The 16,603-nt window shown below is 44.8% G+C and overlaps 1 protein-coding gene across 1 annotated transcript in view; it reads right to left on the reverse strand.

Annotated features, from left to right (window-relative positions):
• Window positions 1–957: 957 nt before the first annotated feature.
• Window positions 958–16,603, reverse strand: part of AIFM1 (apoptosis inducing factor mitochondria associated 1) — a 28,667-nt gene continuing 13,021 nt past the window's right edge. The window contains exons 4-16 of the mRNA XM_057537853.1: window positions 16,470–16,594; window positions 16,215–16,345; window positions 14,881–14,971; window positions 10,633–10,717; window positions 9,896–9,972; window positions 8,870–8,978; window positions 8,009–8,116; window positions 7,596–7,684; window positions 6,997–7,137; window positions 5,230–5,372; window positions 3,647–3,771; window positions 1,548–1,744; window positions 958–1,231 (exon numbers count right to left, since the gene is read on the reverse strand). Of these exons, the coding sequence (XP_057393836.1) occupies window positions 1,160–1,231; window positions 1,548–1,744; window positions 3,647–3,771; window positions 5,230–5,372; window positions 6,997–7,137; window positions 7,596–7,684; window positions 8,009–8,116; window positions 8,870–8,978; window positions 9,896–9,972; window positions 10,633–10,717; window positions 14,881–14,971; window positions 16,215–16,345; window positions 16,470–16,594 (1,493 nt within the window). The 3' untranslated portion in view covers window positions 958–1,159. The remainder of the gene's footprint in view (window positions 1,232–1,547; window positions 1,745–3,646; window positions 3,772–5,229; window positions 5,373–6,996; window positions 7,138–7,595; window positions 7,685–8,008; window positions 8,117–8,869; window positions 8,979–9,895; window positions 9,973–10,632; window positions 10,718–14,880; window positions 14,972–16,214; window positions 16,346–16,469; window positions 16,595–16,603) is intronic.

Genomic DNA, 16,603 nt, shown 5'->3' on the forward strand with positions numbered 1-16,603 from the left:
TAAAGTGGACATTTGTCCTGTTCTAGTGTTCAGAAGGGATTTCATTGTAGCTGCAACTCCCTTTAAACAAACCCAATATCGAAAAAATCCAGCCTGGTAATAATTTTCTCTTTAGAAGAAGATTCACAATAGGACTCTTGAAAGTAGTAAAAATTTCCTCTTAATTGAAATAAGATTTGATTTTTAAAAGTTAAGTAATTTGAAATGCAAAAAATGAGTTGATTTATGAAAACTTTGACTTCTCTTCCCAGGAAATCATTTGTAAAGTGAGGCATGCCTATAAGCCTATTTGAGATAAAAGGGGTTAGGAGAGGGCAGATTTCTAGTTTGGGGGACAGTGGGTGGAGGAGTTGAGAGGCCACAATCCCTCAGAGTCAGGCTCCAGGCTTAGCCATGAGGCGGCAGGTCTCCGAACCTTCGTTTCTGTCTGCAATAAATGTCTTTTCTGCCCTCCCCTCCCAAGACCAGTTCAGTTCTGGGCTGGGGGGGTACACAGGGGAGCTGTCCCAGGTAGAGCAGAGTCTAGTCCACATGTTTATGTGTACACTCATTCAACGATTCACTAAGCACCCACTGTGAGCCAGACCCTGTGCTCAGCTCTGGAGAGAGAACCATGAGCAAGACAGGAGAGCCATGGTTCTGGCTTCCAGGAAGCTGAAGAGCAGCAGGGAGACATGTAAACAAGGAACAGGCTTGGAAGGATCAGGAAAGTCTTCAGAGACCGGGACGTTCCCCAGAGGAGGGGAGAGGGGTCAAGTGCTGCGGGCAGAGGTCACAGCAGGTCCGTACAGGATGTCTGGAGGGGCGAGGGAGAAGTTCAGTGAATGAAAGAAGCTGAGAGTGTGTAGCAGGGATTACAAGGCCAAGGAAGATGATGCACTTGGGAGTGGCTCCAATTGACTTGCTCTCTAATATGCAGAGCTTTCCTCCCTTCACCCACTTGCTCCCTTTCAAAGAGAAGAGAATTTAATTTAGAAGAATCGGGTTTTATTTAGTGATGTGAACATTAAGAATTTGCCTACATGGTTGAAATATTCACAAAGGACTTGATTATTCACACTCATACATACAGAGGAAGTCTGCTGAATAAAAAACGCTCCTTTACCCATCCAAGCTGCTGTCGGGGACAGCAAAGGGCCTGCCTGTTCCACAGCAGTCTTCAGTCTTCATGAATGTTGAAAAGCTTCGCTACTTCGTTGAGATCTTCATGTTCCTCACCGTCCTTAATGATCTGAGGGACAGAGGAACAAGGAGTGTGTGGGCTGGGCCGCACACCAGGGCAGCCCGGGCCAGTCGCCACTTCACACTGGGAGGGAGTTGTGGGAATGGCTTTCTACGAAGCCCAAGTGAGCATGTGCCAACGCCCGTGCTACCCAGCCATGTCCCGAGTGAAAAAGAAACATACCCGAGCCAAGGCGATACCTTTGTTCTGCTCAGGCACAGTCTGACCCGGGTGGACAGTGCGTGGCAGGACATCCGACGAAGTCACAGAGACGGCTTCCGCCCACACCTCCCATCTTCCTCTCAGAGCCCTGACGGGCACCTACCTTCCTTGCTATTGGCATTCGGTTGAAGATGTTCCACAGCACGATTCCCACCACCACTTTGTCCCTGAGGTAGAAGATGATGCCTTTGCCGTAGTCCTCCCCTTGGGCGGGGGCCTGGGGGACTACAGGGTTGCTGGGAGGAAGAGTGATTTCTGAGGCCTCAGACTCTGTCTCACTCTCTGATCGGATACCAGTCCCTGTAGCCAATCCCCAAAACAAACAAGCAAAGTCAAAACAAAACAAAGTCAGTTCTTATGAGCTTGGAAATTTTAGAAGGCAAGTATCTTTCAACACCTGCTTCAAGCTGCTTCTAAATGATTTGTTTTTCTATGCCGCCTCAGTAAACACTGGCCTATTCTAGCCCCTCTCCATTGACAAAGCCAACAAAAGCTCTTCCTTGCCAGCTCCGGGGCACTGGGTCAGTCTGACCCCAAACTATCTCATTTTAAATTTACACTATGGATATTTCCTGGTATCTTTTTTCAAACTACAGAAGACTTGCTCTTGTCCCCTGAGAAACATTCTAGTGCTACATGGTCAGTACAATAGCCACTAGTCACATATAGCTTTTCTAATTAAAATTAATTCAAAATTGAAGTTTATTTCAGTTAAAATTAAATAAAATGTAAAATTCAGTTCCTCATTTGCACTAGCCACATTTCAAATACTAAAGAGCCACATGTGGCTAGTGGCCAATGTATTGGGCAGAGTAGAGATAGAACACCGCCATGATAGCAGAAAGTTCACTTGGATAGCACTACTAGAGACACTCTGGCCAAAGCAGAAGGCACTTCCATATGGAAAAACCATAGTGCAAGTGCTTCCTCCTGTGCAGGGTGGTGGCAACAGCCTGGGGAGAGGGCATTTTGTCTTCCGGGAACAACCAGGCTTCAAGTAATACTGCCCAGTGGACAGAGTAGTGACCTGGAGTTTGTAAACACCTACTGTATAAGTCCCTGGGTCCCCCTCCTGGATCCACTTCCCAGGAGAGGTCCGAATTAAGGAGTGGGTATATGTAATCCACTTAGATTACACAGGAAAAGGACCTCATATCCATATAATGTCTTGCTTCCTCCTTCCTAAAGAGCAACTTGTCCTTGAAACGCCTCTAACAAGAGGACACAGAGGTTAAATAACTTCAGCCAAGGTCACGAAGGGAGAGAGAAGAGACCTGGGAGTTAATGAAAGAGATGTGTGTCGGAGAGAAGTTCATTCCGAGAGGTGCCTCCCGTCTAAAGAAAACCCACTATTAAGATCTGACAAATGGGGCTTCCCTGGTGGCGCAGTGGTTGAGAATCTGCCTGCTAATGCAGGGGACACGGGTTCGAGCCCTGGCCTGGGAAGATCCCACATGCCGCGGAGCGGCTGGGCCCGTGAGCCACAACTGCTGAGCCTGCGCGTCTGGAGCCTGTGCTCCGCAACGAGAGAGGCCGCGACGGTGAGAGGCCCGCGCATCGCGATGAAGAGTGGCCCCCGCTTGCCACAACTGGAGAAAGCCCTCGCACAGAAACGAAGACCCAACACAGCCAAAATCAATCAATCAATCAATCAATCAAAACATACGCATCTGATTCAAGATCCTCATTAAAAAAAAAAAAAAAAAAATTATAAAAAAAAAAAAAAAAGATCTGACAAATGGAATTAGAGGCAGCTCAAGAACTACTCAGCCCAGTTCTTCACTGTTCAGGGCCCAAGGAGGGGAGCAGGTCCCAAACTAAGGTTCTCAGGCCTAGTTCTTGGGATCAGCAGGAAGCAAAAAAAAAAAGCCATTGAAAAAGTTCAGGTTTTCTTAATCACGCAGGTCTTCCTAGTCCCTTGGGACAAACTAGACTTACAGAGTCGTTGAGTTAGCCACCGTCCAAGAGTCCAAGATGACACCCACAATCCACAATATCTATGCTTTGACCGGGATACCTGATTTCGCCAGCTCTCAGACCACTAAAGAGCGAGGACTTCGGGTTTGGTTTATTTTAAAGCACAACGTGAAGAGAGGCTTTCACTGACAGTTCCCTCTGGCCAATACAGATACCCCTTGTTCAGGAGGATTTGGACCATGGTTTCTCAACACTCTTCCAAGAGAAGTGGTTGGGCTTCCTTACCTGACTGCTCTGTGGCAGATTTGGGGTTGTCTTGTGCGGTTGCTTTTGCAAAAACGCCGACTGTGGGCAAACTACTGTCCACAAGACCAATAGCTTCATAGCCAACATCGGGGCCCAAGTCACTCCTAAGGAAGGAGAGAGAAGAGGGTGTTCTGTCAAAGGACTGTAAAGGATGGTGCGGTAGAACGCTTCCTCTAAGGCACCACACTTTTATGCCAACCAAAGAAATTGGTATGTGCCACAGCAAGAGAAACGCCAAACTGATCTGTCGCCTGCTAGGACATCTGGGGACGATTGTGAGAAAGCACAATTATTCCAAACAGGTTTTATTTTCCTAACAAGCCACTATGCATATCACAGATCCATACAATGATCTATACTTTCTTAAATTTAATCATTTAATTTTTACCATATCACATTTGGTGGGGGTGGGTTCCCCACATTTACTATTCACTACCTTCCTTTACTCTTTTTAAAACTGCCTTTTTGAAACTTTAAAGAGTGCTCCATATTTATGGAATCCAGAATCTGGGATATTTTGTGGTTCTAATAACTGACAATACTTCCTCTTAGCCTTCAATTTTCAAGGCTGAAGTGCTTTCTATAAAGTGGCACCTTCACTCACTTGGTCATTTTATTTTCATTGTTCTTCTTGGAAACTTTTCCTATCATCATCATGCTGTTTTTAATATGCTAGGAACTTCACAGAATACTTGTGGCACAGACACACTATGGTTTTGTAATCATCCAAGCTACTTGAGCTGTTTTGTTTCTGGTGCTCTACATTTTGTTATCTTCTTGGCCACAGAAGCTCACTGGACTGGTGTCTTCAGGGAACAGTCTACAATGACTTCTTGGATTCTGTTCCTGGAACCTAACTGATAATTGTATAGCTACAAACTACTTTTTTTCCTAACTGCATTATCTTACACGTGTTGACCCTGAAACCCATCTGTTATATGTTTTTTGCTGCCCACTCATGAAACTGTGTGTGATCATCTTAAAATGTACTCCCATCAGCTGAGAATTTCCCCAACAGAAACTGCTTAGAGGCTTCTGAAACCTTGAAGTTTTATGTACCCCATCTTTCAAATCAACAAGATGACAGTGGGCCAAACAGGGGCAGCTCCAGTATTCAAGAATGTCCATTGTTAACTTTCTACTATCCAGAGAGCTGCCTATATACGTCTGACTCTGAGTTGCTGATCTTAAGGGTTACATATGAGTGAGCTGCCTTTTCTGTCAGTAGGTTGGGCTCAGTAGAATTAGCAGCAAAGAGCAAATAAAATATACTGCTGTCTGTATCTAAGAGCACACTTTTGTACTACCTACTGTAGCTCTAACTCTGAGCTATTTTAGCAGAAGTGCTGATGCCATTTCCATTCATTCACCTAGTCTAACTTATGTCAGATGGAACCCTTTTACCAGAAGATGGCTCGGGGGTAGGCTGTGTGGACACGAGACGGAATTTTTTCACCCTCTGTATGAAGCTAACTGGCCCACCAGGAAACCAAAGCATATAACTCTGGTTCCATTAATTCTGTGTTCTAACCAATTGAGTCCTCAAGGCACAAAACTATTACCAGAACATTGACTGATGCCAGTACGGCTTAGCAGCTCCAGTCATATTTTCTCCAGCCAATCTTCCGCTCACAACAGCGTGATCATGGTGCTCCACCCGCCTCCTACCCAACTTTATATCGTAGAAACATGCAGCATCTCCTGCCTTTGGAGACAAATACATTACATGAGCACATGATAAAAAAGCAAGTTAAGGACAGAACATACACTTTTGGGGCTCAAAAAATGCTTGTGATGTTAACTAATGATTTCCAACCACAGGCCAGAATCATACCTACACTATCAAAAACAGTTGAGCTTCCATTTTCACAAAAACCATTCTATGCTTCCACAAAGCTAACCTTAATCTTCCATGCTCCAGCTTACACCTATTTCTTCTCATTCTGCCCTCAGCAGAAACAGGATATTTAATAACCATGATTTGCAGAATATTCTTTCCTGTGTGGAATCCAGTTTTTAGATGTGACTGCCTCTTACCTAGACATCTTTTCCAAGATAAAAGTTTTTTGGTCATTCACTATTCATTCATTCATTCAGCAAGTATTTACAGAATACTTACTCTGTACAAAGCATTATACTGTCTGGGCTGCAGAGACACGCCTGACACAGACCTTGCCCACGAGGAGTGTATAAGTGAGTTGAGGAAGGCGCGGCACTCTTCCTCACTATGGTGTACCATGCCAGAGGTGCGCAGTGAGTGAGCTCAGTGTTTCAAGCAGAGAGAGAACCCCCGGCTGGAGGTGAACAAGGCCAGCTTCACAAAGGATGTGGTATGGGAGCTCTCTCACCCTTTGTTCATCTTTGTGGCTATTCAGACACCCCCAAAGCAACCTAAAAATCCAACATGTGAGCAATGGCGAGATAAACTCTGAAATCCACCTAATGAAATATTATACAGTCGTTACACTGTTTATGGAATCTGAAGCAATGTGGAAAAAACTTACACTCGAATGTTAAGTGAAAAAGAAAATACAAATGTTTATACGTAGTATGCTCGCCATGACTGTCTACAACAAAGAAAAAAACTATGCGCGAGAAAATGGAGGGAAGAAACTACACCTAAACATCAGTGGTTGCTGCAGGGGAATGTCCCTTTCTCCTTTTTGCCTGTGTTTTTCATACTGAGCGTGTATTGCTTTTATAACAATTTTTAAAAATCCAGTACACTGTAACTTTAAAAAAAAAATCTTTACGGGAAAAACACCCTGCAAAGTTCCTATGTCCTCAGTTGCAGAGTCCATAATCAAACACAATACACTTGTAATGATCTAACAATAGGGAAATTACCTCATGGTTCCTACATACTATAGTCTTGTTTGTGTCATAACAGATTTTTAAAAACAGCTAAAAATAGTACTCAAGGAAAATGAAAATGGAGTAATTTTCCTTTCCAGAGAATGTTATAAAACTGCCTCATCCTCCATTCCCTGGACTCGTGTTCAGGCAAGGGAATAGCAGATCAGTGTGAAAGCTGCGCACACGCCCGCCAGGGTCATGCTGATGGCTGCTGCCAACAGTGGAACCAGGAGAGACCTACTCCTGTGGGCACGCACACTGTTCATTTCCTTTTCCATGAGCCTGCAGTGTGAGGCCAGACCTGATCTCGTAAACCAAGCAGTTCACAAGTTTCTGCTCTCCACCCTCAGCTTCCAAACACGCTGACCCTATTTGGGTGGGCTGCTGCTGAGCCTTCGCACACCACCGGGCAGACCTGCTCCCAGGCCGGGACCAAGGCACCGTGACTGGTCAGGCTGTCATCGCATACTTACCACCCAGATGTTAGAGCGGGCCTGGAGCTCTGCATTTACCCGGAAGCCACCAAAATCAGAGTCTATCTCCAGTCCGCCAGTCTTGGCCAACTCAACATTGGGCTCCAGGCCCACGGCTGCCACTATGTGGTCAGTTTCTACCTGAGGACAAAAAGAATTCAGTCAATTATTACAGTTTCCTCGTATGCCTATGAACCCAGCGACTATAAATCACAGTCACAAAAAATCACAAAAAATCGGGGCTTTACAAAAAAAATCATCGGGTAACTCTGGTCAAAAGACTTTAAGTTCCATTTCATAAAGTGCCACCCCTCCACATATACATACCCCCTACCATCTGAACAGAAATCTGCCGCCCTAGGAAGGTCTCAAAAATCTGTGATACACATAGGAAGAGGCTATGGGAAATGGTTCCCAGGCGGCTACTCTGGCTCTCATCATTCTTCTTTTAGCAAAAGACAGTTCATTAAGAAAATTATGACAGGTTAATGGTGACTGCCAAGACAACTAATCTACTGGTATCAAATGAAGGAGTAAGAACGAGGAAAGGGCAGAGCAGGCTTGGAAGGTGTTCTGGCAGCCTGTCTTCCCCTCCTTACCTTCCGGCCATCTTTCAGCTTGATGAGTAACCTGCCACCGCTGACTCCAACTGATTGCACAATAGCACTGGGCAGCACCTTAACCCCCTCTGTAAAGGCAAACGAGACCTGAGGCTGAGCCTGTGAGCCTACCACCTTCATGACAACCAGAGAAGCTGACGAGAGTAATCATTAGTACGTAGGCAGCCTTGGAGAGCCACAGGCACCCACGCCCACAGTTCACTTCCAGCACTTCCAGGAATCTGGTGTGTCAGATTCAGAACACCTACATGAAGCTGGCTGACAGGAGGATGGTGGAAACTTTTCATAGGGCAGCTGGTAAGGCTTATGGACAGGGGGTTCCCAAAGAAGCAAATTTTGCCTTAGTCCTCACTCAAGGCAAGAGTGGGAGCATATGGAAAGAGTGTCTCTACCTTGCCTGACTTTTTCCATGGTCCAGTTGCTGAGGTATTCGGGGAGGATCTTTCCCATATTTCCTTTCTCAGGGAAGAGCTGAATCACTTCTGTGCCCGAGGCTCGAGCTGGGAAGAAGAAACAGAGTAGGTATAGTGGAGGCAAAAGTCAATCCTAGAAGACAGGAAGAGAAGTAAAGGAGCCACAGGCAGCCATCTACTGCACACAGGGCAATGCCGCGGCCCAGGCCAGAGCGCCCATTTGTGGGGCACTAGGGCACAAGGACATCCACAAGGCAAATACAACAGATGCCAGAACTTGTCCCTGGATTCAACTACATACTGTGAACTCAGTGCACTTATACTTAGGCTTACACAAGTGCCTTGCAAGCTCTGAATAGTAAGCACCCTCCCGAGAAGATGCCCTGATTTCACACAGCTGAAAAATAACATTAAGAAAAAAATGGTTGCCATGAAACATTCAAACTGGAACTCACAGATCTGTCAAGCTGGGAACCATCATGTATCTGAAAGAAGCCTTTGACTTTTACAGGGAGCAGCAGTTCAAAGATACATACAGTTCTGTAGTCTACATTGTCCCTACCATCTTAATAACTCACTTTCCTTAATATTTTATTTCTAAGGAGTCCTGGCCTAGAGGCGAGAGGAAAGGAAAAAGGAAAAAAAGCAGCACTGCTCAGCTGCTCAGATGACAGCTTTTCGATCACTAAGGCATCCCTCATCAGAGCTAAGCTCAGTGATTAGTTTTTCACCATGTAAACCTTAATCAAACTCTTTCTACTGATCCTGGTAAATGCATCTCTGAAAAGCATGTGATATAAGACCAGAGAAAGAAAATCGAGGTCACTCCCCAATACTCACCCTTTCTGCCAAGAGCACAGGCCAGTTCGCTACCAAGGAAGCCCCCACCGATAATTGTAATCGACTTGACTTCCCGGGAAATCTTCTCTAAGGTTCTAAAGTCTCCAATCTGCAGGATCACACAAGTTTAGTCCACTGATTTCCCAAAGGGGCAGAGGATGATAATACCAGGAAATATTTTCGCTAAATCTTTGACAACAGTAATTTGCACATAAAATCTTCTCCTTGTATAAAGTGGCTCAATTATAGCCTCTATTTTATTGATGTAAATTTCTTTCTCCAATGTAACATTCTTTCTAATAACAGTGGTTCTCAACGGGGGGCAGATATACTCCCCCTCCCCCAGGGGACATCTGGCAATGTCTGGAGACATTTTTGGCTGTCACGACTAGAGTGGTGAGATACTAGTTGAAGCTAGCGGGTAGAGTCCAGGGACGCCGCTGAACACCCTACAATGCACAGGACAGCCCCTCACAACAAATGGTTATACGACCCAAAATGCCCATAGTGCCAAGGTTGACAAACCTTGTTGTATCAAGAACTTAAAGGACAGTACAAACCTTTTCCGGTACCCATAGCGGTGGCTGAAAATTTTCAGCAGTTTTCATAAGTAAACCATGGTGTTAAGAAGCAAACCCCCGCTTCCTTTTTCACTTAGGTACTCTTAACTTTTCTCCCTAAAGTCTCCACAATAGCACTTGCAGTGAAAAATGCCGAGAGGCTATAAGGAGTTCCAACGACTCAAATGCATCAGGAAAAAACAACTATGGAAGGGCAATCGAAGGAACTATATAGCAAGCAATAAAAAACGCTAAATCTGTTTTTCTCCTAGGAGCTCAAAACCCTTGAGTGAGGTATCTGAGGTGCAGAGAGAGGAAGTGACTTGCTCAAGGCCAGATAACAAGCCTGTAGAAGAGCCATAGTTAGAACTTCAATCTCCCAATTCCCGGGTGGGTACTTGGGGACCACAAGATTGTGCTACCTCTTCAAAACCGCCACAACGAAAGCACTAAAGCTGACAATTACCTTTCTGAAAAGTGTTGTTCTACTCTTCACCTCTGCTCCAGCCCTATCAATGGCAGACAGACTTCTTGGAGTGCCTCCTGGAAATAAGAGGAGAAAAATCCTTTAGCCCAACGAGCAGGAGCTAGCCCAAACAATCCCCCCACAAAGGTGGTGCTGTGGTGTGTGCTGCTGGTGTCACAGCGGCATCAACAGGACACAAGGCTTTGTTTTCCCTCCACTCGCCCCACAGTGGGCTTTAATCAATTTCCTTTGAAAAGCAGATTTGAGAGTCTCTCTTCAAAGGGCCCACCATTCCCGTAGATGGCCAGAAGCCCTCACTTTTTGCTCCCGTTCTCTTCTACTTTTTCATGAGGATTCACCAGAAAGCACGGCTACGTTTGTTTAAGCAACTGCATCCTTCTCCTCTCTTGATTTCTGATTGGAACTGGCAATGAAGCCATGAGGTTATATCACTTTCAGGACACAGGGCAGAGGGCAGAAGGCAAAGGCTAAGCAGGGAGAGAAAAAAGAAAGGCAGTCCTCTGCAATACCCATCCATCATGCCTTTACCAGAAGGAACAATACGGATAATCCAGAGGGGCAACTGATCAGATGCTTGTAGTCAGCCAAGCTTTGCACCAAGAGAAGACACCCACTTCAGAGTCTGGGTTTCAGTTTTCTTAAGATTAAGTAATGCCTTTATACTAAAACTTGAATGAGCTGTATCAGGGAATAAAGCCATCTCCAGAAATACTCACCTGTTGCAATCAAGCACTTTTCATAGGTTATTTGAGAGCCATCATTAAGTTTCGCCACATTGCCTCTCACATCCAGCTGTACTACCTGGTCCAGTCAAACACATACACAAACAGAAAGATATAAATTGGCTTTAAAATTTTTTACTGAGATATACAACATAAAATTCACCATTTTAAAGTGTACAATTCAGTGGGTTTTAGTATATTCACAAGGTTGTGCAACCATCACCACTATATAATTCTGGAACATTTCCATCACCCCCAAAAGGAACCCTGTACCCATCAGCCCAATGAGAAGAGTTAGTTCTTGACCTAAGGTGATCCTTAAGAAACCATTTCTAGGTAATCACTGGCACTACAGTTTCTGGTACCCAGTTTCTTCAAGTAGTCATAATTTCCTAAGCAGCCAACATTAGAGTTAAGTCCCTACTGTCCCAAAGTTCCTGCCCAATTTGTGGAAATGGAGAACAGGGACAGACTTTTCTGCCTGGCTCTTTGGGACCCTTACTTCCTTGTTAACAACTCTCCTACATCCTCAACAGCTTTGCAGGATGCTTTCTCCAACTTCTAGCTTTCACTAAAACTGAGCCCGCTCCCCCCGCCCCCAGGAAAGCTCATACATAGAGACTGCTCACTCACCCACACTCCTCCCCATCACAAGGAGAGGGTGTTGGCTGCTGGTGGTTCCAAGTTATTCTTGTACTATCATCCCCTCTGAAGGACACCGACATATATCCCTACAAATCAGTGTTATCCAGCCTCCTCCTGGTCACTCCTCATTCACTGAAGTCCTTGGCAGCTGGCTTATACTTCTCCTCTGAGCCACATCTAGAATCCTATCTCTTAAACTTATACTTCAAACATCTCACTCTTTGGTCACAATTTTCCATCCTTCCAGCTTTCTCTCGGTTCCACCGTCACCTATCCTTGCTTTTGATTTTCTCCATTTACCCAGTGGGCTGTTCCATTCCAACTAATCTGGGCCCATAGTAGATCATCCAAACTGTGCTCTTGCCAACATCCCTAATTTCCTTGCACCCTGCTCCTTAGGGTGAAAAGCTTGAGCTTTGCAGTCAGAGAGACTGGGGTTCCTGGCTCTGCTCTACTCCTTATGAGCAGTGAGATCATTCATTCAAGACATATTTATTAAGCACCTAGTATGTGTCAGGCACTGTGGTAAGTGCTGGAGACACAATGTTGAGAAAAACAGATACCTTCCTGCCTTCAGAGTGTAGTAGCCAAGACAGACAATTTAACAAGTACTACAATCAAGAGTGAAAAATCGAGTGAGAAATGCTCTAAGAAGGACAGTACAGGTAGCGCTAGAAACATATGACAGGTGCACTCAATCGAGTTTTCCGGGGTGGGGGGTGGGGGTGGGCAACGACATAAACTGAGATTGGATGGGTGCGCAGCCTCCTTAGCCGCCTTTGATTTGTCCTGGGTAAGATCCCTCTTCAATCCAACCCCTGTACTCAACCCTCAAACTGCTCACTCTCAGATAACCACCTGGTGTCCTAGTTTATTGCAAAAACAAGTAAAGCCATCAGATGTGATCTTCCTCAGCTTCCCGTACGGATTCCCACCTCCCAACGCCCAAATAAAAACTTTACTTCCTTTCTTCCAGCTTCTGGGATGAGGTGGCCTTTCTGTTCTGTTTCTATGCCTGACCCCCATCCCTTTCTTTCTCTCCCAGAACATTCCCCTATTAGTCACCTGCTCATTCCCCCATCTCTCTCCTGACATCTTACCCCTCAGCCCATTGACATGTTTAAGTCTGTCCCATCCTAAATGTCCCACCTTTGATTCTATGTCCTCCTCAAGCTTTTGTCCAATGTCATCTCCGTTTTGTCATTTAAACTTTCTGAAAGAGAAGTTTATCCTCTTTTCTAACTTCACAATGATATCTGAACACCTAAATGTAATGGGTCATTTTATGATTCTTTTTTTAGCAGATTCCTTTGCTGCGGTAATACTATGGATCACATCCTGCTTCTTGAAACTCCAACCTTGGCCCCTGCCCTGGGTTCTCCTCATCCTATGCTTTTAGTACTTCTTTCCTAGTCTCCTTTTTGGACACTTTTTCTTAAACCTGTTTCCTGAAATTTGGGTTCCTCAGGGTTCCATCTTTGCCTCACTCCTTTTCTGACTACCTCAGTTCTCCACGGGAGGCCTCAACTACTCTCATGGTTTCAAATCCTACTCACATGTGGATGATTCCCAAATCTGTATCTGAGCCCAGAACCCTCCTCTGAACATTATAGTCATGTGTCCAACTGCCCTTAGGACATATCCACACAGATATTCCATTTAATACTTAACAGTCCAAAATGAAATTTTATGTCCCCCTTAAACTAGGTCTTCCTCTTGCAATGTCTCTCTCAGCTGGAGGTGTACCACCATCTACCACACAAGCTGGAAATCAGAAAGTCATCTTTGCCTCCCCCTCTCCCTCATGTTCTGCCTCCAATCAGTTGCCACCACGCCCTACCAAGTTTGCCTTTACGCCGTCAGTCTGTTCCCTGCTCTTCACCACCTTTCTGTTAGGAAGCTATACAATGATGTAATTAAGAGCTTGGGCTCTGGAATCAGAATTCTCCATTCAGAGAGATCTGGGCTCAAATTCTGTCTCCACCACTTATTAACTATGTGATCTTGAGCAAGTTACTTAACCTCTTTTTCATCTCAATTTCTTTCTCTATAAAATGAAAGTAATAATAGTACCTACTTCATAAGATTATTGTGAGGGTAAAATTATGTAATACACGTAAAGCACTTAAAAAAACTATACTTACTTCATCTTCTTCATCATCATCATCATCACCACCACCACCACCACCACTACTGCCCTAATTTTGGCTCCCATCATCTCTCACCTGGATTATTATAATCGTCTTCGAAATGGTTTCTCTCTAATCTTGTTCCCCTGAAGACCATCTTCCTCACAGCCAACCGAGTGATTACTTAAAATTCAATCCAACTGTTTTATATCCTTGTTTAAAACTCAACAGCTCCTCAGTGCCAATGGGATAAAACTCAAGCTCTTTCACACAACAGAGCTCTCGACGACCAGACCCTGCACAACTTCTCAGTTTCATCTCCTGCCACTCCTTAACTTTCTGCTCTATCGGTACCTAGCTGCTTGTGTTCCCCTGCACCAAACATGCTTTTTCATACCCTTGTGCCTTTGCTTATGCTATTCTTTTTTACTTGAATGTTTTTCACTTTTCTCTAATCTGGTGAATGCCTCTTCATTCCCTAAGACTTCTCATTCTGTAAGACTGCCTTCTCCAGCAAGCCTTTCCTGAAACCATCATTATACTGGGCACACTTCCCAATAATTCCCACAGTATACTGAATTTCTTTCTTACTCCAAAGCTGTGTTATGATTATCTGTTCATGTTTCTGCCTAATACTGTTAGCCCCTGGAGGGCAGGGCCTGTGTGCTATTTACCCATAGGTGATACTTAATACATAAGGTCTTCTTACCAGCTTATCCACAAACCCATATCCACCTTCTCTGCCTAACATCCCCTTACAGGAGAAGTGGACCTATCCCTATCAAAGGTCAATGCCTCCACTTGTGCTCTGGATCCCATCTACTCTGGGCTTTGCTCCTTCTGATAACCCTTCCCTCTCTACTGGAACATTGCCATTAGTTTACAAACACACTCTAGACCTCCCTCTTGTTAACAGAAACAAAACATAACACAACAAAACAAAACCCTCCCTGGACCCTAAATGCCCTCCAGTAACTGCCCCCAGTATGCAGGCACTCAACTTTGTAAAGTCTAACAATATTTTCCATGCTGATGTCATGCCTGAATCATTTTACTATCCTGAATAATATACATTTGTCAATGTCTTGCCATCAATAATCCCAAAGAAATGTTAGTGTGGAAAAACAGGAAGAAGAAGGCAGAGGAGCAAATCAGAAAAAGGAACAGCTTCAGAGTCATGGTCCCCAGTGATTTGACTTCCCCGGGAAAGTTTAGCTAGCCTGCTATTCTAGGCTTGAGACTAGTGCTTTCCCCAGGAAGACACACTAATTAGTGTAGACTGGCAATATTAAACCTAAAATGACTTGATCTTTCTTTGATGAACCACAATGGCAGGACAGACGTAAATGGTAGTGGGAATACAAGTCACCATGTTCGCTGCCCACATGGGCAGATAGGTGGAGCCTGACAAAGGAAGCAGCCTACTAGCTCACCTTCTTCCCACAAAGGAAGCAGCCTACTAGCTCACCTTCTTCCCAGTGAGGACGGCCACACCACCATTCTCAATGTGAGGCAGCTCCTGAGCAGAGACATAGAAAGAAGGTGGCTGGAAATATATGCTGTATGGAGAAAAGGGAAAAAATGTTATAAGTACCTGGAACTGCTATCAACTTCCCCAGAGCTTTAGTAAAATTGCTTCCACCATGGAAAACTTTTAGGAACATTTTCTAAAGTAAGTCTCCAAGGCCACTAAATCTTGGTCGCGACTTACTTATACAGAGGTGTTTTACACTAGTGAGTCTCAACTGGGAGCAGTTTTGCCTATCAGGGACATTTGACAATGTCTGGATACATTCTTCGCTATAATAGCTTTGGGGGAGGATGCTTCTGGTATCTAGTGGGTAGAGGCCAGGGATGCTGTTAAACATCCTACGATGCACAGACAAGGCCCCCAAAACAAAGAATTATCCAACCTTAAAGGTCAATAGTGCCGAGGTCGAGAAACCCTGCTCTGGATTTAGGTTCCTTTCAAAGTTAGAACACGAAGAGTGTCCAAGGAGCTGGTATGCACATCCACCCAAACGAGCTGTCCAGAATGGCACTGGTCAATGGACAACTAGGTCTAGCTCCTGAGACGATTTTGCCTCAAACAGTAGACAGTAACCATGAAATATTAATTAAGGGATGGATAACATAACTGGAAGTATGCATCCTGCCTGAGAAAAGGACATGATAATACGAGTGAGGGAGGCAGGTAGATTTATAAAATTTAGTGCAGTGTCAAAGGGATCCACTAATGAGAAAAAAAATTGATACCCAAAGAACACGGTACTGGACTCAGGAGATCCAAGGAGTCTTTTAAAAGGAAAGGGCTTCTTGACTTGTATTTCCAAGTCTCTCATGCAAACATTTTAATAGAGGTTCTTCCTTACAGTGTTCCCACTATATACCCCCAATTCTGAGTGCCTCCTAGGGCATCCAAGGAAGTGCCACTGAACAGTTTCTTTTTTTTTTTGCTTTTATGGGACATGCCTAGGCAGGTGTGAAGAAGTGACAACACAGGCTGAGCTGCTCTTCACTAGAGACGTCTAACACAAAGGTCCTGGAAACAGGAGCATTAGTGCTTCAGAGGCCAACATTACATCTTCGGTTGTTGGTAGATCTGGTTAACAGAATCCAGGACTCTTGCCACTATAGCCTGTTGTTGCCTATAAGCTATACCAAGTGTGTACCACAGCGGACTCCAGTGTGCAGCCAAGTCATCTGTCCTACTCACTACATGCGGTTCATGCAAAATCCTGACCTACTCTTTGTGCTTAGCTGAAGTTGCTGGTCGGACCCATTTTACATAAGTCAACAGACCTCCTCTCTTTCCCATTCCATTGTTTGAATCGCAGTGTCTTTGTGACATTTGGATCATCTGAAAACCACAGTTCTTTTGAAAGAGGAGGTCTCATGTATGGCAGCTCAGGATCTTCAGATACGATTAGTACCTTTAGACACAAAACAATGATACTTATCAGAGCCAAGTCATTTAAGAGGCAAATAAAGCGTTCACATTGGCTAAGTGCTTGCAGACCGCACCCTCCATGCCAAGCAAGACAGTATGTGCCTTACCCTGGCCCCAGGATCCCGAGCCCGGATGGATCTGGCTGCAGCAAAAGCAGCAGTGCCTCCACCGATGAGCAGGAATGGAATGTGACTTGGTACCCTGACTTCAGGAACTGGCTCTCCTTCTGGAGCTGTAAGCA

This window comes from Balaenoptera acutorostrata, chromosome X, assembly GCF_949987535.1.
Source record: "Balaenoptera acutorostrata chromosome X, mBalAcu1.1, whole genome shotgun sequence".
NCBI classification, from domain to species: Eukaryota; Metazoa; Chordata; class Mammalia; order Artiodactyla; family Balaenopteridae; genus Balaenoptera; species Balaenoptera acutorostrata.